At 34.7% G+C, this 25863-nt stretch overlaps 3 protein-coding genes across 3 annotated transcripts in view; 1 reads left to right on the plus strand and 2 right to left on the minus strand.

Annotated features, from left to right (window-relative positions):
• Positions 1-5585: 5585 nt before the first annotated feature.
• LOC128894816 (uncharacterized) lies at positions 5586-6955 on the minus strand. The gene is made up of 4 exons (XM_054156829.1): positions 6295-6955; positions 6023-6208; positions 5840-5954; positions 5586-5677 (listed from the first exon to the last, which is right to left on the minus strand). The coding sequence occupies exons 1-4, from the start codon at positions 6508-6510 to the stop codon at positions 5586-5588; spliced, it is 609 nt and encodes a 202-aa protein (XP_054012804.1). The 5' UTR covers positions 6511-6955.
• Positions 6956-12252: 5297 nt separating this feature from the next.
• Positions 12253-25863, minus strand: part of LOC128895080 (acetyl-coenzyme A synthetase) — a 29363-nt gene continuing 15752 nt past the window's right edge. Inside the window, exons 4-11 of the mRNA XM_054157328.1 lie at positions 23755-23983; positions 21956-22127; positions 21130-21322; positions 20041-20196; positions 19124-19291; positions 18364-18553; positions 13805-14050; positions 12253-12908 (exon numbers count right to left, since the gene is read on the minus strand). Of these exons, the coding sequence (XP_054013303.1) occupies positions 12712-12908; positions 13805-14050; positions 18364-18553; positions 19124-19291; positions 20041-20196; positions 21130-21322; positions 21956-22127; positions 23755-23983 (1551 nt within the window). The 3' untranslated portion in view covers positions 12253-12711. The remainder of the gene's footprint in view (positions 12909-13804; positions 14051-18363; positions 18554-19123; positions 19292-20040; positions 20197-21129; positions 21323-21955; positions 22128-23754; positions 23984-25863) is intronic.
• Positions 14733-17789, plus strand: LOC128895090 (enolase-like). The gene is made up of 4 exons (XM_054157361.1): positions 14733-15295; positions 15923-16047; positions 16113-16358; positions 17070-17789. Exons 1-4 carry the CDS (start codon positions 14901-14903, stop codon positions 17612-17614), a joined length of 1311 nt encoding a protein of 436 aa, XP_054013336.1. The 5' UTR covers positions 14733-14900; the 3' UTR covers positions 17615-17789.

The raw sequence follows: 25863 nt of genomic DNA on the forward strand, positions 1-25863 counted from the left end.
AGAAACTTTTTTTAATAATAATAAAATTATATTTTTTAAATAATATCTAAATAATATTTGTTACAAATTAATTACTTACTGCTGTATCTTCTAAGCTACATGCATATTATATATTATATACGTACATATTTATGCAGTCAATTTAGTTTTTGTATTTCATACCAACGAGATAAAGTATTTACTACAGAGATATAAAATAAAAGAGCATGAAAAACATTTGGAATGTACTTAGATCGTTCGAACCACTTGCTGCAATCCGAGTTACTCGGTCCCTTCGAGGCGCTCGCTTCGGTCCGAGTTACTCGGTCCTTTCGAGCCGCTCGCTTTTTTCGAGTACTCGGCTCGGATCGGTCTTTCGATCTCGACAGCGCAGTACCAAGTCAGACAGTTTTCCTTACCTTCGAGGGAACTGTTTTACCAGACTCAATCAAATTATTTCACATCTACAGGGTTAAAGTAAAAGTTTACATTGAGCCTGTAAAAGTATGTTCGAATTGCTACAGGTTTGGCCACTCAGCCGAAGTTTGCAGAAGCGGGACTAGATGCAGGACATGTGGGGCCGACGAAATACATAAACTTGAAATATGCCCTTCAGCAGAAAATTCCACCTGCCTACACTGCAAAGACGAACACAAAACTATGGATCCTTCTTGTGCAGTAATGCTATGGGAGAAAGAAGTGAATAAAATCAAAGCCTACAATTGTATTGCATTTGAGAGGCTAGGAAACTAGTTAGGGAGGCACAACGCCCAATTCCCAAACCCAATAACATCACGCCAACGAAAGAAAATTTTCCACCTCTTGCGCAACCCATGCAAGAGAAAGTTATGAAAATGAAAACCTTCGGTGGTTAAGAAAGGCCACCTCCAAAAGACAATGCATGGAACAAAGATGAGAAGGAAACGAAAGCACATTATAAAACACAACCCACTGCTAAAAACTCACCGAAAATCACAAAAGACATAAATAATAAGGAAAACACATCACCAAAAAAAACACTAAAAAACGTAAACACTAAAATAATGAAGACGACAACCGTCAACAAAGCGAATATCACTTTACACAACCCCAATTCGACTACTACAATACCTCAGAAGATAACTAGAACCAACACATCATCCAGCCTCAAGCAGTATGGATCTAGCAAAAGAAAATAGAATCCAGAAGAACCACATCAGAGCTTTGCTGTGGAACTGCAGGAGCCTATCCAGCAAGCACAGCGAAATAATCCATCTATCTAACTCTTACGACTTAATAATTTGTACAGAAACCTGGTTCAAACCCAACAAAAGTTTTGAAATACCAAATTTCAACATAATCAGATGCAACAGAATATATGCAAACGGAGGAGGAGTAGCTGTTCTCCTTCGCAAACACATTCAGTACGACACCGTGGAGTACTTAAAACTAAATGACTCCCTATCGGGTGTCATAATTCTCAAGCTTCTAAGCCTCAACATACCACTGACTGTAGCTGCATGTTACAGACGTTCTGGGCACTCCCTCAAAATCTCTACATGGGAAAAATTCTTCGAAGATCTCCAGAATGAGGATAACTGCATTCTACTGGGAGATTTCAACGCACACCACCAAGACTGGAACTGCGATACAGTAGATACAGCAGGAAACAACTTCCACAAAGCAATAGACAACAAAAACCTGATCATACATAATGCAGACACTAAATCTAGAGCAGTCTCACCAGACAACATAGCCAGCAATATCGACCTGATCATCTCATCAATAGACATCTGCCATTTAATCACCACAAATCAACTAAATGACCCGCTAGGCTCGGATCACTATCCAATAGAACTCGTCATCCAAATCCAGAAACAAAATATAACAAGAAAAACAAACAGGATTGCAATAAAGGTAGATTGGAAAAAATACTTCGCTATATTCGACCAAAACTGGAACTACTTCATATCACGCGATTTTGCAAACAAAACCCTCAATACACGCTACGAGGAGTTTGTAGCAAAAATCGTAGAAGCCACAAAAACAAGCACTACCAGATACCGAGGCAACAAGAAGCTCACTCCCACGAACCCAGTTCCTTGGTGGGACCAGGAATGTAGCAGAACCATCAGGCTTCGCAAAGCCTCGCTCCTCAAATGGAAGGCCATGCACAACCTTGTGGACTGGGTAGCCTACAAAAAACAATCAGTCATCACAAAAAAAATCGTAAGGAAAAAGAAAAAAGACTCCTTTCGCATATTCGCCAGTGGGCTAAATGCTCAAACCAATGCCAGCTACGTCTGGAAAAACGTTCAGATATTTAAAGCGAAATGGACAAACACGAAGCCGCCTTTATATCACTCACAAAACCAAACTGAAGCACTAAACACTGCCATCAACAAACTATCACCGCCCTGGGTATCAGACAGACCAACAGACATCCAAAAAAGCACGAACAGCGACAATAGTTTCCTGGAAAATACATTCAATCTCCTAGAATTTAATTACGCAATAGGATCAAGCAACACAAAATCTGCTCCAGGCCCCGACGAAATCGAGAATAACATGCTCAAATTCATGTCTGTAAGAAACCGTCTTATCCTTCTGGACATCTTCAATGAATATTATACAAACCAATGGACAACAGCACAAATATTCTTTGCACTAAAGCCTGATAAAAAGAGCTATCGGCCCATAGCACTCACGTCGTGCCTGTGGAAACTTTATGAACGCCTCATCAACAACCGCCTACAATGGTGGTGCGAACACCAAGGAATCCTTGACCCTTCTCAAGCCGGATTCCGCAAAGGCATATCTTGCCAGGATAACCTAGGAACTCTAATATTAAACGCCAAACTAGGACTCCACAAGAACAAGTGCTCTATCGCAGGCTTCCTACATGCTAATAGTGCATTCGATAACGTTCAACCCAGAATCCTGATTTTTCTACTACGTGACATGAATATCCCACCAAGAGTGCTAGCATTCATTCAAAAATGGTCTCATACCAGGACTGTGGAAATAATAGGTCTCCCGTCAGGGATTGACACACACAACATACGGACTATTCATAAAGGAGTCCCCCAAGGAGGAGTACTAAGTCCATTTCTGTACAACCTCTACACAAAAAATATTTTACAAGGCCTACCGAGGGACATCCGCATTGCGCAATATGCAAATGATATCGCCCTAATGGCAACAGACAACGAATTGGCAGAAACTAAAGAAACAATAGAATCAAGCATAAATATCATAAAAAGAAACCTTCAAACACTGGGTTTAAGTCTCTCCCCCACAAAAACGCAGTACCTTATCTTCAATAACCCAACAATCATACCAGGCACAGTCAAATTCCAAATAGAGAACACACATACTACGAACAGCAACAGTGTCAAATTCCTGGGCCTCACAATAGACCACCTCCTGCGATTTGATCTACATACCAAACAAATCACTGTTCACTGCCCAAAAACTAAATAAAATTATACGATTTCTGAGAGGAACATGATCAGGCTGCGAACCTCAAACCCTACTAATTCTCTACAAAGCACTCATCAGATCCAGAATTGAATATGGAGGCTGGTGGTATTTACCTATAGGAAGCTAAAAACTTCGAAATGAACTGGAAAAAACCCAACGATCAGCAGTAAGGCTGGCAATGGGATATAGATCATCCACCCCTAACAACGTGATTCTGGCAGAAGTCAAAATTCCATGTATCATTAAAAGAATCAAATTTCTAGGATCAAAGTACACAGTAACCACATACAGCAACCCAAAAAACCCGATAGCTGCTATCATAGCCAATTTCACCCGAGAATTGCATCCTACCTATCTTTTAAATCGTTTCACGCTACGAAACTGCCACGCCGTCCAAGTATGTTGGGAAGAGATCCAGCCACTTTTCAACACCATCCAGATCAATGGAACTCCACCATATCAGAATTAGCTATACAACTATCTACAGAAGAAATCAACACGACAATAGGAGCCACACTTCAAAATTCGCCAGTAGCGAACGAAGAATTTAAAACCACCATAGAAGAACTCTACCCGAACCACACATTAATATTCATAGATGGATCAAAAATGAACGAATCAAACTCTGTAGGAGCGCCTGTGTCTGCCTTTCTCACCAGTACACAAAAAAACTTAGCCTCAATAAACATGCATCAATATTTACAGCTGAATGTGCACCTCTCAACATGGCCACAAACCTAACTGCATCCCACACAAATTATAAATATCTGATCTGTTCCGACTCGCTTAGTGCACTCCAAGCTCTCAATGGGAAAATATTCAATCAGCACACTAATGTGAGTATGCTTGGGAGAACGAATGGCTAGTTCGTATTGTATAAGATTGTAAAATAATATATTATAAAAATTAAACAACAACTATCTCAGATCAGGCAAACTAGCAACCCTAACAAACAAATTCCTTTTGCGTGGATACCATCTCACCATGGCATAGAGGGAAATGAACTTGCAGACCAAGCATCAAAGGAAGCCTCTACAGTCTACCTAAACCCAAACAACCGCATTCCCTGCTCGGATCTATTTTACCATCTTGAATCAACAATGTGGACCAACTCTGAAAGAAGTTGGATCCATGAATCAGGGAATAAGGGCACAGTTTACTTCAGATTATATTATAAATCAACGAGAAAACCATGGTTCCATAATCGAAACTTTCCCAGGAGTGCAACGACTTGAATCTCCAGATACAGAAGCAACCACTACAATCTGGTTGCCTCCCTCTCGAGGGTGGTCATTACACAAAATAGCAACTGCAGCTGCGGACACGCCTTACAAGACCTGAACCACATCTTATGGGATTGCGGCGCCCTCTTCAATCAACACAGGAGGAAGATGATAAAAGACCTAGAACAGCTGGGATGGTTTCCATCTTATGAAATTGAACAATTCCTGCAAGGGTCCTCAATTTAAGCCCTCAGGGCTATCCCAAGATTCATTGCAGATAAACTGCAAATATAGCCTCCACTATCTTTCCGTCCCTCAAACACTTTCCGAACTATAACAACATCAAAATATACGTATTATAGTAATCCAAACAATGCTTTAAACACACCTCTAATACACACGTATATAAACTACATTACATATTCTGTATAATCAAGTAAATATAAGTAGTCTTAAGTTTGTGGCGACGAGGAGCTGGCGCCGCATCGTCGCCCTTATGTTTAGGTTTTCTAAGTGGTATGTCTGGACAGATAGATCGAGGTGCATGCCGAGCGACTGCGATGAGTGACTGTTTAGGTTATAAGTTCGAGTGTCGTAAGAATGTTTCTTCGGTTGGTTCGAATGTTACTAAGGGTGAATGCATTTGTTGCGTGAATGCAAGTGAGAAAGATTTTCGTGGGTATGCTTGGGAGAACGAATGGCTAGTTCGTAAGATTTAGTTCTGTACAGGATGTCGGCAAGGACAGACCGCGAGATACGCGTCTGCCGAAATAAAGATCAAATTGTTTTATTACCCGACTCGCAATTAATCACCACCTTACCCACAAGTTCATATAGTTATCACTAGTAGTAAGTTCATATATTGTATAAGATTGTACATCATTTGACCAGGGCATATGGACCTGAATTGGTTAAAAGCCTTTAATAAATAAACAGAAGCACTGAAGCCTGAGATTTCTTGCCAGAGGTTTGTTTTTGTTGTGTAGCTCGACATAGTGGCTGTTTCTGTCTCACTATAAATAAGCAATATATTAATGTAATTGGCATGTCCAGCGGGCACTTTTAACTTATAAATAAAAATATTTAAAATAAAGTTAAGTAAATAAATTTGTTATGAAAGTTCATAACAGTAACCGTTTCTATATAAATAGAAAAATACATCAGCTATTACTTACCTTTTTCTATCTTAATAGTCGGTCTCTCCACTATTATTGAAGGGCCAGGTTGAGCGTCTGGTGTTTCCACCTTTTCATTGGTTATGTCTATATCCAAATATTCTTCGGAGTAGTCCTTCAATGGAAAAAGTAATATTTTGGTACCTTGGATATAGTTTTCAATTTTTAAACATATTTACGTACAAATCGTATTGGCGTTTCATCTATATTGCAATCACTCTTTATCTGTGTTGCATGGATTATGTTTAGAACACGTTTCTCCTCCACTGATAAACTTTCTGTATCTAACGGACCACCACCTGTGGCATTTAAATTTCTGTTAATGGAAGACTGCTTTGCTTTGGCTTTTCCTTGGAAATCTTGCCACGTCTATTTTACAAAGGACAAAAAATATGTTAATGCAGCTTTTGCAAAATTGAATATAAAACACTTATAAACACTATGTAAACACTTACACGTTTCCATTGTTTCCAATCTATCTTCGCCCCTGGCGAAGCGTTTAAAATATTGGTTATTTCTTGCCACAGACGCTGCCCATTCTTACATGTATAGTCGGCCGAAAAGTTCGACCTCGTTAGGTTTGGGTTTGATTCTACAAATTCAATAAGAATTTGTTTTTGTCCGCGGGATATGTTCCCCGTTCGTTTAGTTGGTTTACCCTCATCGCACATTTTCGTTTCGCACAATTCTTTCCACGATATTTTCGCAAACGATTCTCGGATAATACTGCCAAGTTTCTAAATTTGGGAAAACCCATGGTCACTCGGAAGTACCGTCGCATCCCGTGGCCCCAATAAAACATTACAACTTGAGTGTAATAAACAGGCGGCTAAGGCCTCTTGCACAGCGTTCTCGTTTACGGAAAATTACACGTTACATGACGTGACATTGACAGGACGCCATATATATTTCCGTTGGTATTTTCTAAAGTTGAACAATCATTGGTTCGTCTCCAACGTGTAAATCTGGCAATACTGTAATTTCATACGTATACGAATCAGTGATTCGTATAGTGCTTCAGAATACCGTTTTCGTATGTGAACGATTCGTACACGAAACACGCCATACGAAAGTGTTCGTATACGACTAAATTCACACGAAACTCGAGAATAGATCCCAGAACAGAAAATTAGTTCGGCGTATTCATCGCTAGATGGCGATACCAATTTCCCGTGGGAAATTTGAATTTCTTTTCATTTTTTAATTAAAGTTCATCAGAAGCATTTGTAGGTACTATTGAGTAGTTTAGTATTTGAGTAGTTGTTTCGTCACTTACTTTTTATATAAGAGTGAAAACCACATAAAAATCCGTCAAGTGGTTCTGGAGATTATTCTGAACAATAGAGAGATTGGTTTGAACAAACAGACAGATGCTTACAGAGACTTTATTTTATACTCTGTAGAAATATTACCTGCTGTTACTATCTCAGATATTATTATTCATACTAATTATACATAAATCGTAAATTGTATGATTTCCATCGAATATGTATACAAGAATTTAAAAAAGTAAGAAATCATATACATAGATTCATTATCTACATATGATTTAAATAACATATCAAAGGGATGATTTGATTAAATTTAATCTAAATACGTATTCATATTTATGTATATCATTTAATGAAATCTAAAAATGACTTAAATTTGTATGAATAACCTTTTACGAAAATTTTCATGAGTTTTGCAGAGGGTCCAAATCTAAGAGTTGAAATTATTAATTCGATTGCTTGTAAAGATTATTTTTAAAAAACTCAAGCTGGTAGAAGTAATGAAAGGATCAATGTACACCAGAGAGGACGAACGGAAATGTTAGTCGGATAAGTCAACTCGATTAAGCGTAAAATTGTTTATTTCTCATCCTAAAGCTTCACACAGCTTTTGTATTTAATGACACCGTTAGAAATGATTCCATCGATGAATACCAGATAGGGTGAAAAAGCGACTGCTACGTAATGAACAAATGAATAACAGAATTTCACTTGAGAGACCATTAACAATTGTATCCTTTAACATAGATATATTTACATATATATATTTTATCCTCTTGCATTATTCCATTTAATATACAGTATATATATATTTCTTTTATATGTATATATATATCATTATCACACCTATAGTTGATTTGTTCCGCGAGGAATGATATGTATGTGACATGCCCCTAAAAGGAGCACGAGGCAACGTTGCGTTCGGCTCGTTTTTTAATTATATATCTATATATATATATATAATATAACAGTTCATTCAAAACCAGCCTTCTAAAAAGTTACAGGAAACGCTGTCTTTCATGTAGAGTGCGTTAATAATCGTGCGTATACTTAGGTCTGTCGCGTTCCTCAGCGTGGAACGATCACTGTAAAAAAAATAATTTGCTAAAATTAAATAACCCGTTGCTATGCGTCTTGTTTGCCATTTCTCTTGCTATAACGGCTTTCCGTACACCTAAAGGAAATTGAGAATCGACCGTTTTACGCTGTCGCTAATCCACGTGCAATTACAGTTGATACGAAGAAAGAATCGTCCCAGATACCTCAAGCGTCGTATTAAGCTGCGTACAAGCCAAAGAGATACGAACTAAAGGCACGTGTGATCTTACATGTGCCAACGTTCACCAAGATTCGAGAGCATGTGCCTTCGGTCGAGTCTTTGATCTGTGTCCCCATGTCCTATACACTTTATGATTTTTCGTTTCTTTTAAATATAGAAAAATGTATGAATCGTCCCTTGATGGTTTTGGAAGCGTTTTATAACTTCGTCTCTTATATATTTACAGAAAAATTGATAAAGCGTTAATTTGTAAATTGCTTGTAAAGTGTAAATTGCTATCTTACAAAGTTTTACTCCAGATTGTCTCACAGCTATCTCATTCAAGAATTGAAATGCCAGACGTTATACTTCCATTTTGCATCCACGAATTAATGGTTAAACGAATATTGTTTGTTCAAGTTTCGGCATAACTTGCGATTCGCTCGACTCCATCACTAGCCATTACCCAACGGAATTGGCAAGAAGTTTCTCTTATCGGAATGAGCACTAAAAGGTCTTCCAAGTCGATTCTTTCCACGGCTCGACTATTTAGTCGACTATACAATACTTCTATGATGTCTCTTTTAAGGGGGAACGTCATCTTTGTGACTTCGAAAAATCGGTGTTTCTTTTCTGCATTTTCTTAAAATATTACATTCTAAGAATACGGTATTCTTTAAATTTGATGCTTTAAGAATACAATATCTGAAAAATGAAACATCTTAAGAATATAGTAGTTTTAAATCTTAACATCTAAACAATAGAGTATTTTAGGATTTAACATATTAAGAATTTTATCTTAATTTATTGAGACGAAATTCGAAAAAAAATTAATGAAGATATAAAGCTTTCTGCCTTGAACTTTAAAGGTTTTTAGTTTCCAACAATTCTAATGTTGTCCATTCTATCTATTAGAGTCAGAGATCGTACTTCAGAAACGCTCATATTTTCCATAAAGAATAACATTTTCTCCTGAAAATTGGTAAAAATATTGTTCAAAGTATGTACTTTTAAAGTACGTATGAGGTATTTGTATTAGTCACTCTGCATCGTAAGAAAAAATTCTCAAATGTTAACGTTTCTTCGGCTGCAATGGCGACGTTCCCCCTCAATTGAAGGCAGACTGCAGTACTTTCATAAACCTCGTTCGTATCTTGTAATCGTCGATAAACTATCTTGACAGATTAAAGTGAGCTAGTTAGAATCTGTACAAACATTATCATAATCGGAAGTCGTGACGACGAACAAGCTAAACGAGAATAAAACGTATTTTGCGAGATTTGAAAACGATCGATGACCCAGTTACGCTTCGAAACAGAAACAAATTAGGTTCACGAGCTGTAACATTTTCGAGCTGTAACCTAAATTCGCTATATGGTCGCCAGAGATGGGCGAAATTTTATTCGAATAATTGCTGGCGAATAAAAACAGCGTATTAATTCGCAACGTTAATCCTATCGAATCGTTCGGGATAAGCTTTTATTTATTCAACGTGAAATATAATTTCTGTTTATAATTTTTATCGAACGAATAACTGGTCGAAGGTTGCTCAACTTTTATTCGTTATTTAATATTTTTATTCGGATGAGAATTTCGTCCATCTCTGATTCTCGCGACATGGCATGTTCGTTTCGTATATAATTAATTCAAACGTGTTTGTAAACTCTTAAAAAGTTCCTAAGATACTTTCATACTGATCGATGAATCAGTTTCAACGCATACATCGAACGTGCGCATTATAAAATTCTTCGTATCTCAACAATATCGAGCATTCATGGCACGCCTTTCGTCAAGCATTTATATTGCACGTCTTTCGTCTTGACACTCGCCTACATTATATTCGTAAAATATTGTTACGAAGACAATCGGTGCGCAAGGATTAATATATAGAGTCAAACTCGGTTAGAACGATCATAACCAGATGATCGACAAAGATTGTTCGATAAAACGAATACACGCTAAATATTTATAAACAAGCTTGTATACAGATCAAAGGATGATCGTTTTGCAATTTTAAATAAACTATTATTTAATCATATTTATCTTCACCCTTTTTAGTATATCCACCCTTTTAATTATTTACTTAAAATCTTTTCTGTTTTCATTCATAGTATCCTGCTCGAAAGGAGTAATTTCATCTTCTATATATTAATTTTAGTGAATTTTGTTTATATGTCCATTTAATAAATTCAACTGAAGATGACCCCTTACGTATTATTACATTTTTTATTAGTGATGAATTAAATCAACCTCCAATTTTTTTCGTTTAATAAATTGATATAAGAACAAATAAAAAAAATATACGTATATTAGAGAAGAAAAATAATATATTTACATACCTATGTGTATTATTTACATTAACACGACTATATGAAATGCGAATTATACGAACTACAATAAACTTGTAGTTACACGATCACAGTATAGTTTTTAATTACAGACAAATAACTTGCGCTTTAATACATTCAATAAAGGAAATAAATAGAGAAAAGAAGGAATAGTATACCTACATATCTACGTATTATTTGTATTAATATGATTGCGACAACTACAATGCACTCGTAGTTGTACAGTCAAAGTATAGCTTTTAAGTACAGACAACTTGCGTTCGATATTAAGTGTACGGTTTTAAAATTATCGATAAATAAATTGTATTTAACATTATCATACTGTGATTAAAAACTATACAAATTAACAACATGGCTTGAATTACCATTTTTAATAATAAATCTTAAAATTAATGTTTATTTCAACGGTTTCACTTTGGCATTTCTCAAATTTCCCAGAATTCGTACGATATATCCGTGTGCTGTACGCTCGTTATAAAGATGAATAATTGCATGGGAACACGTGTAAATAATAATCATTGTGGCTTTTTGTTCGTTACAATCATGATTTCGCTATATATCTGTGCTCGTTACAACCAAGTTCGACTAACGCGTGTATAATATTTATTCTCGAAAAATTATACATAGATTTTCAATATTTCCTCAGTTCCTCAATATGCGATTCTTTAAAATAATTCTCGCTTTGCTTTCGGAACGACTATTACCGTACAGTAGTGCCCATTTGCTTGAAAAAAAAAATCGTAATCGTTATATGTCACGAACGGAGACTCAGGCGATTTGTTCCGAAGACTCATCGAACTCGAATGGGCGACTCGAGTTGAAGATAATTGAATAGTGGTCAGAGTGATTGCATTTCAAGTATCCGTAACACGGATTTATTCAAAGATTTCATGAACAAAGGTTCAGGCGAGAATTTATTTATTCCCGAAACTCATCGTACTTAAACTGACCACTCGAGTCGAAGATACCTAAATAGTGGATACCTTCGTTTCAAGTATACCTAACGGAAATTTATTCAAATAGCGAAGCAGTACTGTATTCCCACAGCATACGTCTCGCTTTTATTACTTTCGTAACGCCCAAGTCATCTTTTGAAATGGCGAACAGTACAGTTCAAATGGTCTTTCATCGTAAGGCTGTCAAACGAATGGCAATTAGCGAAAGGAACAGCATCTATTACCGCACAATACTTGCCTACGAAGTAATCGATAAATAGTACTATAAATATTAGCTATTAACAAAAAAGAAACGATTCTATTATGGAAAGGAAGTTTCGTTCTTGAGACACAACTTCAATGCCCGATTCTCTTTGTTAACCCTCTACTGCACGAACTTTATTTTATCCATCGATAAAGTAATTATTTTTTAATTGCTTACGTGTCAATGAATTAATTAATACTCAACCTGAATAACAAGTGACTGAGCCTACGAGCTACTGGATCATTCCATAAGAAAATGTCATGCAAAATTTCGCAAAGTTAACTCGCAAGGAAAGATTGAAAACTAAAAAGTTTATGTATAATTAAAAATAAGACATTCCCTAAGATAAATATTTAATTTATTATTATTATGAATTTTCAAAGAAATTTTCACCATATCGCAGGATTTCAAAAACCATAGAATTTTGAATTCAGTTTATACGATACTTTAATATTAATAACAATAATATTCTTGGTTTCATAACTGAAACAAAAAATAGCTACGTTGTTAACATCATTCGGAGTACAACTCCAGAAAAATTCAATTTTTTAAAATTGTCTAATGAACAATCTTCCTTTGTCACATAACTTTAGCGAGATTTTGTTAGATTCCCAATCGAGTATGTTATACAGTAGAGGGTTAAATTTCTCTCGACTTCAACAAGTTACTCTTTTTTGTCGCTTTTAACAATAACGTTTCGCGTTCTTTTTTTTTTGGATTTTTGTTGAGTAACTATAACCGGAGATTTGGTTTCACGGCATTTCCTTCGATGATGGCTACGTCGATGATGCATCTTTAAACCTGCGGCCTCATCTGAAAGAGGAGGTCGACGATGTTCTCATCGGCTAACGTCGAGGTGTCCCCGACGTTCTTGTCTCCTGCCGCGATTTTTCTGAGTATACGTCTCATAATCTTCCCTGATCGTGTCTTTGGCAAACCGGGCGCGTGTTGGATGATGTCTGGTTGAGCGAAAGCGCCAATCTTATCGCGCACTGTTAACAAATATACACTCGAATTAAGCCGTTGGTCATCAATAAAATCAATTGAAAAATTGAAAATAAAAATTGCGGAGTTCGTTTATCAAATATCGACTTATACTGCATGATGTACAGTTAGTCTCATGAATAATCGTATCATCTACGTACATTAAAGATATTTGTCTAAATTAAATGATAGGTTTGATGTTTCCAAATTAATGGTTTATTATAAATATATATATATATATGTTCGTGAAGTTTATGTATTTATAAATTTTCCTCTCTATGGCAAGGTGGGACTTTGAACAAGTTATAATTCAACTAAAATAACCATAAAAAGTATAAAAAGACCATCTTTAGTCATGATAAAACTAATACAGTGTTATAATATATAAAATAAGATACAGGGTGTCCCAGAATTAGTGGAAGAACCGGAAATGGGGGGTAGCTGAGACGATTCTGAACCACAATTTCCTTTACAAAAATATCGGATGGTGCTTTGCTTTTGAATTATTAACGAAAACCAATCACACACCAATCAATCACAGCGTCGGAGTAGCCGCGAGAGGCTAGCTCGAGTCGAGACGTTTTTCGTTAATAATTTGAAAACGAAGCACCATCCGACATTTTTGTAAAGGAAATTGTTGTTGAGAAACGTCTCAGCTACCCTCCACTTCCGGTTCTTACACTAATTATCATAAATAATACTATTATATACATAATATAATGAATATTATAAAACAATATACAAATTTTGCATCTGTTGAATATAATTTGTAATTTGCAAAAGAGTCGCAAGAGTGGTAAAAATTGCATGAAATATGTAGTTTAATTGAAATTGCTGAAATTAATAATTTTTGATGACATCAATTAAATTCTTTCATGAGAAGAGACGAGATATGTCGCCCTACCTTTCTTTTTAAGCTCATCTTGAAGCTTCTTATCAAACACCGAACCATCGTTGGGCGTTATGAAACAATAGAGACATTGTCCTTTCACAGGGTGCGGTTTACTGACTACAGCGGCCTCGGCCACCGAGGTATGTTCCGTCAATACGCTTTCTACTTCTGCAGTGGACATTAGGTGACCAGAAACGTTTAACATATCGTCAATGCGACCTGTTATCCACAGATAACCGTCAGCGTCACGCCTAGCTCCTGAAATCAAATAAAACGTACTTCGAATCATGATTTCAATCTTTGTTAATTTAAAATAAATACTGTCTTCGATGTACAAGGTTTTCCAGAACCGGCATTAAGATTTTATATTTTCAGTGAAATTAGACACGGTTGCTATTAAAGGTGAAAGAGGACTATGTTGAGAGATGAATTTTCATATTAAAAAATAGAGACAGTTATTAATTTAAGATCATACATACAAGTATAGAATAATATTTTGTTTTATCGTAATAATAAATCAACTATGATCAATTGCATTTTACAGAAAGTTTGTTAAAAAATGTGTAATTTATATATCATTAATAATAAAGTTCTCAATCTTTCTATTAATCAACTGTATTAAGTAGAAAGTAGAAAGGTTGACGTTTTAATATTTTCTCAAAACTATTTCCTAAAATTTGACTAAAATTGAGAAATTTACAGACAAATATAGTAAATACAGATGATGAACATGCAACAAATATGCAGGCAATATAATGTTATATTATGATCAACAGATAATTATTTTTTTTTAATCTAGACAAAGCCTTAAAAAGTGTTATTGAAATGAATTCTCAGAATGTGCACCAACTCGCGCCTGAAAATTTAAAAAAGTACACGTCCATATGTCGAGCTTCAATTATTCTTCATTGGAGATGGCTACAACCATGGCTTGATATACAGAAACCTTAACAAATTTCTCGTAAAAATAAAACTCCTAACCATGCATCCTGATCAACAACGCTAAATTTTTAACAACACTTTCCGCCATCAGAATTCAGTACCCAGACAATCTTCCACCCATCATCCCTTAAAATTCAAAAAACACATTACACAGAAAAGTAACAAGATGCCAATTCAAAAGATTAAAGCCCGTCAAATTTTCGACTCCAGAGGGGATCCGACCTTGGAAGTGGACATAATTACTGACGTTGGATTATTAAGATCATCGGTGCCAACTGTGTTATGGCCCAGCCCTAACCAAGCACAGGAGTTGAGGGATGGAAACGAAGCCATGTACCATGGACGTTCCGTCTTTAGAGCTGTCGACGTCATCAATAACATAATTGCACCGCAACTTTTGAAATCCAGGCTGGAAGCCTGCCAGCAAATGGAAATAGACAGCTTATTGAACAGACTGGATGGCACGGAGAATAAATCAAAGTTAGGTGCGAACGCTATCTTTGCTGTTTCCGTTGCCTGCTGCAAGGCTGGTGCGGCGAAGAAAGGACTTCCAGTTTACAGGTATTTTCTTCATTTATTAGGTCAAATAAACCCGAATTTATTTTCTATTTTCTTTCTAATATCACTGCCCTACAATTAATTGAAATGTAACGTGTTTAAGTATAAACAAAGTTTCAGACATGTTAATTCAATGTACTCAATATATAAACAAAACAATAATGTACATATTTAGGAATATGTTAATAGAAGGCTCGTAGACATAAAGAATGAAAATGAAAACCTTTCAGTCCTAAAACCTAGCATTAATTTATTTTAAATGCTTTCAACTTTACCGTAATGCAAAATTATAATGGGAAACAAATAAAAGAAAATATTCTACGAATAATTTTCTATTTTGTATATTTCCTGTCATTTGTAATATATCGTTGTCTAAGAGAGCCTAAGTCACGTTGCTGCAAGATTAAGAATTGAAATACTAAATAAATACCATTATTGCAATACCAAACAAATTATGTCTACTTCATCCATCGATACCTTGAACAAAAAATGACAGTAATTCTATCGAAAAATGTGATAGATCTAACAAGTAAAATGACTGATAGAAGAACAGAATCGTCTAAAAAATGATTGATAGCAATGTTTCGTAAGCTATGCAAGCAGCTGTTAACGATATCCTGACTTTTTCAGGTACATCGCAGAGTTAGCTGAGAACGGAGAACTGTATATACCCGTTCCAAGTTTCAATATGATCAGTGGAGGCAGACATGCTAGCAACACGATACCTTGCCAAGAATTCATGATCTTACCTATAGGTACCACTTTTCTTGCGACTGTTCATTCTCGATTCTCTGTATCTTTCTTTCTGTAATTGTATCAGGCGCTGAAAGCTTCGCCGACGCTCTGAAAATGGGCACAGAGGTGTACAGAGTGCTGGAGAGAAAAATTGCCACCACTGCGGAAATAAATCTGCCACTCTCTGTTAGTGACGAAGGCGCTTTCACACCTGAATTAGAAGAAGACCGAGAGGCGTTGATGCTGTTAGATGAGTCAATTAAGGAAGCAGGATACGAAGGAAAAATTGTGATAGCCCTGGACATGGCGGCCAGCGCCTTTTATAAAGAAGGTTAACAGATGTTTATGGAGCCTGAACCATTACAGACTCATTTATATGGCGGTTCCTAATTATTGAACCACGCAGTAGATTAAAAGAAGTATTATTCAGAAGATTCTTCATTTTTCGAGCTATCGACACGATTTATAAAGAGAAAAGAACCGATACAGCTTTTAAAATTCCAATTAATTTACTTTTTTTGGTAGTTCATCGTTAATTATGCCTGATGCATTTTTATGATTTGTGTTCGATGTTGAGACAGATATGTGACAAACAAACATTTTTTTCAATTTAAAGTAGTTTCTGGAATCAAAATAATAAGAGCTGAAAATCTCAATTCATGTTGATGTGATAAAAAAAATTACATCCAAACAGACAAGGGTTTCTCTACTGTTGCAAGATATTGGTGGTCTAGAAAGTTCGTGGCGATTTAAAAAAAAAACTCAGAGGCACATTTAAATTTTGATACATATTTATTGAATTACGTAGGTACCATTTTGTTCACAATACAATTCTCTAATAGGAATTCAAAGTATTTTCATGTATAACTCTTGTCTGTTTGATTTCAAAACTGTACACCTACGAAACACTTTAAAATTACTGTAATTTTATTTAATTTCATTTTGTGCCACTAGCTTAAAAAAATCAAGAAACATTAGTATCCGATCGAAGCTGCATGACTAATAAAATTGAAATTCTAATTTCCTTTTCCTACGACACCAGGAGGATACGACTTGGCGTTCAAGACAGAAGACTCCGACCCTGACGAGTACATGGAGGCTGAAACACTCCGAGACCAGTACTTGGAGTACATAACAGAATTTCCTTCCATCGTGTCGATCGAAGATCCATTCGATCAGGAGGATTGGGACGGTTGGCTCACCCTGGCGGACCAAGAGATCCAAGTCGTCGCCGACGATCTAACTGCGATGAACATCGACAGGATCGAGGAAGCGATAGAGAGGCAAATGGCCACCACGATTGTTTTAAGAACGTCGCAAATTGGAACCGTGACGGAAGCGATTAATTGCGCGAAACTAGCGAGAATAAGCGATTGGGGATACATCGTGTCCGCGTGTCAGGGAGAAACGGAGGATAATTTCGTGGCCGACCTGGCAGTGGGATTGTCAGCTGGTCAATTCAAAGCTGGAGCACCTTGCAGAACCGACAGAACCGCCAAGTATAATCAGATATTAAGAATCGAAGAAGAACTAGGCAAGGACGCGAAATACGCTGGCCTTAATTATAGAAATCCTTTGGCTAAGTAACTTTCGAGGTCTTCGAGGATTTACCGAGAAATAGCCACTAATCACGAGATCGGCAAAATAATCAACGGTAAGGTTTTAAATTTGAATCGACTGCATATGCACAATTGAATAGTTCTATATATAAAAAATGTTTGTTTTGATATGATTACTAATGCATGTCCTAACTTGCAAATGGGCAAAAATGAAGATGAGTTGTTTTCTGCAAGTTTTCAATTCTTTAAGGAATCTTTTACTGCCATTTCATTATCCTAGTAATCATGGATTCATTTAATAATTTTGACCAATTTAAGGGAAAGTCTCCTGATTATAGTAGAGGTACATATTGTTTAAATTATTTATTATTTATTACATTGTACTTCTGTATCACTCTTACTTTGTATAACATATTAAAATATGTTTGAAATAAACATTGTACTGTTTTCAGAGATTATAAAAGAGACAAAAATCAAATTTTCTGTCAAAATATTTCTTTTTGACTATTTTTTTGTGCTATAATTTACCAATATCTTTCGTAATTTAAAAATTACATAAGCATGAATAAAGTGAATGCCTTTAATATAAAGGGTAGTTTTTTCCTCAAAGTGGAAAAGATCAGTGAACATTTGTGCGATGTTTTCTTGTATAAAATAATAACGATTAAAAATATTCTTTAACCAGGCGAATTTTGCATGGATGTTTGCTCATTAAACATAAACAAACTGTCGAGTGTGTAAAATAACCAAACTGCGAAATAGGAATAATTAACTCACCGTCACCCGTACAATAGAATCCGTGGAATCTATCAAAATACGTATTCTGAAACCGTTGATGATTTCCAAACAGCGACCTCATCATTCCTGGCCATGGTTGACGGAAAACTAGGAATCCCTCTCCTTCCCCTTCGATCAATCGACCGTCTTCATCCAACAGTTCTGGTAAAACACCGAAGAATGGAAACGTCTGATAGAAGAGTAAATAACAGATCGATTAGGCTCACGATACCCCGTTCTCATAAAGTAATAAATTTCAGGTAATCAAAAATGTTCGTGCCATTTTGTAACATTAAAAATATAACACTTGAAGAAATTTACACGTTTTATTAATTAAACTACGCACTTTTGCAGTTTGCGATTAATCGAACGGTTTACTCATTGAATATAACAGGATATTTACTTATAAACCCTTTGACTGAATTAAATCCTCTCAAAACTCTCGTACTAATAAATTCTTATCAAATTATATACTACACGATGTTTAGTACATTATATAATACAAACAATGCGATACAAAATAGAAAATCCAAAAAATCTATCAATGAGTAACATACTTGTAAAATTTCATGAATTCAATGTTATACTAGAAAATTATATTCCATAAGTGTTAAACTATGTGCTGAGTTATTTTCATTTTCTTTTTAACCTTACAATTACTTTCTCACGTGTTCACTGAATTGTAATATATAACAGGTGTTCCTTATCAAAAAACCGTACGAACTTTTTTATTGATGCCGTTATAAAAAGAATCGCTTACTGCAGAGCCAGGTTTCATAGGTGTAGCGCCAGGAAGAGGCGTAATAACGTGGCCTCCGGTTTCCGTTTGCCAGAATGTATCCGCTATGCTGCATTCTGCGCGTCCGACGACATTGTAAAACCAAAGCCAAGCTTCGGGGTTAATCGGCTCACCTACAGAACCTAACACCTGGACACATACATTTCAATTAAAATAAAAAAAAAAAAAAAAAAAAAAAAAAACTCCAGCTCAAACTAGTTTAAACTTCCTGTTTAGTGATTATTATTTTTTCTCTTTTAATGCACATTATAATATTATTTTATATTATTTTTATATTATATATTATATCTATATCTATATTATATTATTATATTATTTTATATCAGTTTTATCAAAAATATATACCGAGGTTGCAAACAAATTTTCTTAAATAAAATGAGTTTATTAGTAATCACTACGATTGTTTTAGCACTTTATTGAAAAATTACAATAGACACGATTACGAGTAGTTTATTAATGTAAAAAACTGAGTTGAATCGATTATTTCAGAAGAGACACACGTGACATTAAATGGAACATGTAAACAGTTTTCAAGAACATTTTTCTGAGACACCTGATTCATGAAAAAAATTTATTAAGTAAACTGTATAATATAGAAACCTTTAACTGAAAACACAGATTTCTTACAGATTTTTCGAACCAGGATCGATAGAGAAAAATTACATATTTTATCAGATATGTCATTTCTAAAATCATTCATTAATTAATTAATGAAAATATGCAGTTGACATTGTAATAACAATAAACTTTACGTGAAATTGATATGATAGGGTTAATAAGGAGTTAATAATAACTTTCAAGTTTCATTCAAGAATCACCAGTTTACATTAACGTTCCCATTCATAATTTTGTTATATTTTTTCTCAATTTGAACGTACCTTTAGAGTGGACAGATTGTGTTTCTTCACCAGATCGTCTCCGAATTTCATGAGCGATCTGAGAGCGGTCGGCGCCGTGTAAAATTGCGAAACTTTGTACTTGTCGATGACTGACCAGTATCGGTCGTTGTCCGGATGAAACGGTGTACCCTCAAACTATAAATAAAAATGAATACAACTCAAATAATATTGCACAGTGTGCTTTATTATTTCTATCTTGTGTTCTATTGCAATTTTTAAAGGTGTTTGCTCCCTATCACGTAAAAAAATAATAATAAGATCAGACCAGACCTCTTTAAAGAGTAGAAGACCAGGTTATTGATCTACTAGAGGCTCTCAGTGTTTTCAGGGAAAATTCTTTCTTGTGTGATAAATATTTTTTATAAAAACAAAACCTATCAAACAGATTCTATTAAGTTCAAAAAGGACCTCTTCAGAGATAGAATACTAGGTTAGTGACCTACTAGAAGTTCTCAGTGTTTCAAGGAAAAACTCTCTCTTGTGAGATAAATAATATTTTTGATGAAAACAAAGTTTATCTAATAGATGCTATCAAGTTCAGAGACGGCCTTTTTAAAGAATAGAAGCTTAGGTTATCGATTTATTAGAGGCTCCCAGTGTTTCAAGGAAAAACTTTTTCTTGTGAGATAAATAATATTTTTGATGAAAACAAAGTTTATCTTTATCGACCTATTAGAGGCTCCCAGAGTATTAAGAAAAATAATACTTTTGATAAAAACGAGGTTTATCTAATAAATCTAATCTTCAATTATTTGGTAATTTGTAGATTAAATGGTTGGATCATAATTAAGCTGGACCGAGTGGAAACCTTCGAGTATTCAAATGATTAATAACGTCACCTTTGAGACAAGATATGTTAGATAACCCTTACTGACGAGTACTATGATGAAAAACAGTAAATCTGTTATTCTTATCGTAACTAAAATGAAAAATACTTCAAGTAATTCTTCTATTTAATTTTGTTACATTTGTAAGTGTAACATGTAGGATAAAATAATTTGGTCGGTCGATTCTTTGATAGATCTCGGGTTAAAGTCATAAGAGATGAAAGTTCTAAAATGAACTCACGATTACAGAAGTGGCTCCATTTGCTAGGGGCCCATACACAACGTAAGTGTGGCCAGTAATCCAACCAATATCAGCTGTACACCAATACACGTCGCCAGGATGATAATCGAAGACATACTTGAACGTCGTGGCTGCATAAATTAAGTATCCAGCTGTTGTGTGGAGAACGCCTTTAGGTTTACCCGTGGAGCCGCTATTCACAAAAAAGAAACATGTATTAATTAAAAAAGATATCACAAAAAATGTTTCATGGAAGAAATTTCGGAAGAACTGCTGTTCAAGACAGTGGTTTTTAAATTTATAGATGTTGAATTTTAAATAATATTAGTCATAACATTGTTTTTAAGAACAATAAAGTTTCTTTTACGTTTCTACTCTACTAAATGTTTCTTAACGATTCGATTAAGAAGGTATGAAAACGAAGAGATTAATTTCTTAATTAGGAGATTATTTATATAAATTAAAACTGTCTTTAAAAACAACAAAATTTCTTCTATGTTTCTGGGTACTAAATGCTCTTTACAATTCAATAAAAAAATAAACAAATAAAAGGCTATTAGAGAACTAAATTATTAGATAGATAAATTTCTTCATTTTAGTTCTTCTTCATTACTTCTTCATTTCTTCATTATGACTAAGAAGTAATTGTTTCTTCCTGCCTTTTTTTAATATCGACGATCAATCTTTTAATATAAACAGATGTTCAAGCAATCACACTTTGCTACGTTACACATTTTCTTTCACTACCCTTTTGGATTCTATAACGTTCCCCTCCATTACTGAGAAAAATAGGAGCTTAGAGACTTATTTTTATTAAAATTTTTACCTCGTGTATAGAATGAAAAGAGGATCTTCCGCACCCATCCAAACGGGATAACATCTGTTTTCGGCCTCTTCCATTTCATCGTGCCACCAACAATCCCGATCGTCGTCCCACGGGATATTAGGAATTCCTACGCCGTTTCCGTCGCTCGTCCCGTTTACTCCATTTGTCTTTCCTTCATAAAATTTAGAATGTTATTTATCGATTTTTCTTCTTTATTCTTGAAAATTGTAGAATATTTTCTTATGTGAATGTGTACACGGTTTATGTATACTTTTATTTAAAACGAGGTAAAGTGAAATGTAGGCAATAGAGGGTTTACAAACCCGATTGGTGAACGGAAAATGTGTATATCGATTCATCGCTGATAGAGAGAAAGGTTATAGTATCCCAATCATACCATTTACCCGCTATCGATTGCAGTGGTTTACTTTGTAGAGTATTGATTTTCTAGTAACTATTCTCTAAATTTATTGTACAGTGCGGACCATTTAACTGAGAAGACTTAAATATCTCCATGCCTTATAGATCCATGGAAAAACTGTTTAGGTAAATGTTAGATTGTTTAAAAGGGCGAACACAGTGGTAAGAGTTTGATTTCTATTTGATATAATATACAGTGTTAATAGTACTAGTTAATATAATTTGTGAAATTAACAAAAAAATGCGAAAAGTGGGTAAAACTATAGAAGCAATAAATATTTGTACGATTCTTATGACGAACCATTTACAGTAGAGTTTATAATGTAAACACATTAGTTTATTGCTCCGTACGAATTAGAAAACATCAAATTTCCAGGAAAGTACTTTTAAAAATGGCTCTAATAGAGGAATTGAAGAAGATCCCACTTCGAATAACTAATAATTTAGTTAATTTAAAGTTTAGAAGAGTTGCAATAATTATAAAATCAAAAGGAAATCCCACGAAGTATTAATTATTTATAAATTAATGTAAATTTCTTTTTTTTTTAATCAAGTTTTAAACATTAAACAGTTGTGCGAATACTTATTTCTTCAATATTTCTATCGATTAATTGGTTTTTTCTTGTTAATTTCGCAACTTACATAAATAGCTATTTTTTGTTTACTCTATGTATTCTAGAGATTTCCTAGAATATGTAGAATGTCATTGTTTATAAAAAATAAATTAATAAATTACAATTTTACACAGTTTTTTTTTGGAAATTGATCGGTGTACGAATACTTTCTACACCCACTGTATGACTTTTTTCATGAATCATTTCATTTCAACCGCAGTCATGTGATAACACACTCAGAATTCTTAGATAAAATATTTCTATCATCTGGAGTCATCTTAGATCATCCCACAAGTTCATGCCACTTATTATTGTGCTATTCAAATTAATACATGAAACATACCTTCAAGTGTTATGAAAAATGTAGTCACCCTTTCTACAATCTTTCCCCACTTTTTTAACAGTCATTATAATTTATAGTTTTTTTATCGGCCTCTTGAGGGCTAATTGTTTGATTAGAAATCAACAGAAATTCAAGTAAACATTTACTTAGGACACTTATTAATCTCGTAACGTTGTTGTTGTATTAGTTATTGAAAAATTTAATGGTAATTATTTGTTTACGCTTCTGATGACTATTTACACGCGATAATATATAAAAGAGCTCAGGAACTAAACGTACACATATGTACCAGTATCTCTCAAGAGGTTAAATATAAATACAACTTGTAGCACGAAGTTATGGAGTGAGCTAATATATTTTTGTAATTGTGTATATTAAATATAGTTTTCATCCTGAATAAAGAATTTGTTTTTTCCACGTACCCTGTGTGTCTTTGCGACCCTGCGGAGCACTAAGTCTCCTCAGGTGGGCGACTACCACGCAACTCTCGACTACATGGCCGTGTTCTTTGACCTTGTTCACAGCATCGTCGCAGATTGTCTTCAGGACAAGAAGCTTCTCGCCTCTCCACACTCCGTCGGTCGTAATCAGAACCTTCGCCTTTGAATCCAAGATCCTCTCAGCTAACGAATCCGCCGAGTACCCTCCAAACTAATCGTACACATGGAAATTCAATAAGAAAAGAGCATTAATACAAACACAAAATATGAATAAGGATTTTTGCCTTAAACACAATTTATGTTTGTTGCAGTTAACTTCAGTACAAAGGCATTTACTGAATAAAACTTGTTTCAAACAAGTTAACCACTTTACCCTCTAGTGGCGCTATTTAAGAGGCTAGGAGTTCCAGTAACCGTATAATGAAATTTGATCTGCGACAGATTAATGCTGTTTAAGTCCTTAATTTGTTTCTCACTAGTTTTATTAAGCAAATAACTCCATGCACGAGTTAATTGTGGTAAATACAAATTGCGTCTAAGGCAAACGTTCCTGGATTAGTTTTAAGAAGAATTTTAAAGTAATCTACATAGAATGAAATGGATTTTATGATGAAAAGTAATCAAGCATCGAACGCAAGTTCGTCATTCGAGATTCTCGTTTTGTTTTGATCTTTAGAATAATCTCTTTATTTATCCCTTACTATTTTTTTGGGCAGTATCTAGGCAATTTTTATAATTTTGTTATGCCTAAAGTATTTGACATAAACTTTTGGTGTATAAATGGGAATAATTGGACTGCGATTGAACTGTGACTATCCATACAATAATATAGAAAGCATACATAAAATATTCATAATGTATGTTTAATATATTCTTCAATTAATATAACAATGTCGCTATTTGGTTTGCATCACTGGACATACCGTTTAGTTGTTTAACATGTATTTATTATGTTAGTTTATATCAGAAATGCATAAAATCCACAGTCAACTTTGCTAATCTAAGATTTTCTTTTTATATGGTTTTATTTTTTCGTCGCATCTACTGCTTGGTAATTAGCGACAGATGTAATTGGATTTCTATTTGATTAATGTTAGTATATACTATTGTAGAGTTTGTTGTTCTTAAGATAATTTAAGATTTTATTTAATAGAATTTGGCAAAAATATTTTAAAGACCTTAAGCAAAAAAAATATTAACAAACAAAATAAGCTACTTTATAACTGAACAAAAAAAGTACTCCCTTCAAGTTCCAGTCACCTGTTATCAAATGCGTCGTAGACATAATCCACGCTATTGTTTTTACGACTCATAGCGTATTTATGTGACAGGTATCGCAGGAAAAAGAAAGACAATACCTAGAAGGAATTGCAAACTAAAACATTGTGTCAGATGTCACAGTCAGCCTTCGTTAGTTCTACGTCTGACAATAACTCGACTTTTGTCCTCATTCCCCTAACTCATGACGTCATATGCTGCTTAAGGGGGTATCCTGAATTAGGAGGTCTAAAAAAAGCGGTTTCTAGTGAATTTTTTTTAGAATGGAAACAAATAATTAATTCTATCGAACTTTTTATCCTATTTTCATACATATTTGAGTAATCTGTACAAATTTTTTCAACAAGAAATATTCAAATTGAGTCGACTGTGACGCACATTTGTAGACCACCTCACAATTAAAACCTCCTATCGGCGGGAAAGATGCAGGCCGTAAGTTTGGTTTGACACAAAAAAAAACAAAAGAAATGTTCATTTTCGTACATTTTTCTTCTATGTGAACTAAAAAGTTCCTACAAAAAAAAATTGTAAACAACTTTTTTATCAAGTTAAAGTGATTTTTTTCACCCAAAGAACTCATTCTTTTTTTTAAACTTGCAGTAATTTCACATATCACCATTTTTGCCGGTTTTCTTAGTTCACATAGAAGAAAAATGTATGAAAATGAAAATTTCTTGTGGTTTTTTTGTGTCAGACCAAAATTACGACCTGCATCTTTCCCGTCGATGGGAGGTTTTAATTGTGAGGAGCTCTACAAATGTGTGTCACAGTCGACACAATTTGAATATTTCTTGTTGAAAAAATTTGGACAGA

Source organism: Hylaeus anthracinus, unplaced genomic scaffold (assembly GCF_026225885.1).
Source record: "Hylaeus anthracinus isolate JK02 unplaced genomic scaffold, UHH_iyHylAnth1.0_haploid 4, whole genome shotgun sequence".
NCBI classification, from domain to species: domain Eukaryota; kingdom Metazoa; phylum Arthropoda; class Insecta; order Hymenoptera; family Colletidae; genus Hylaeus; species Hylaeus anthracinus.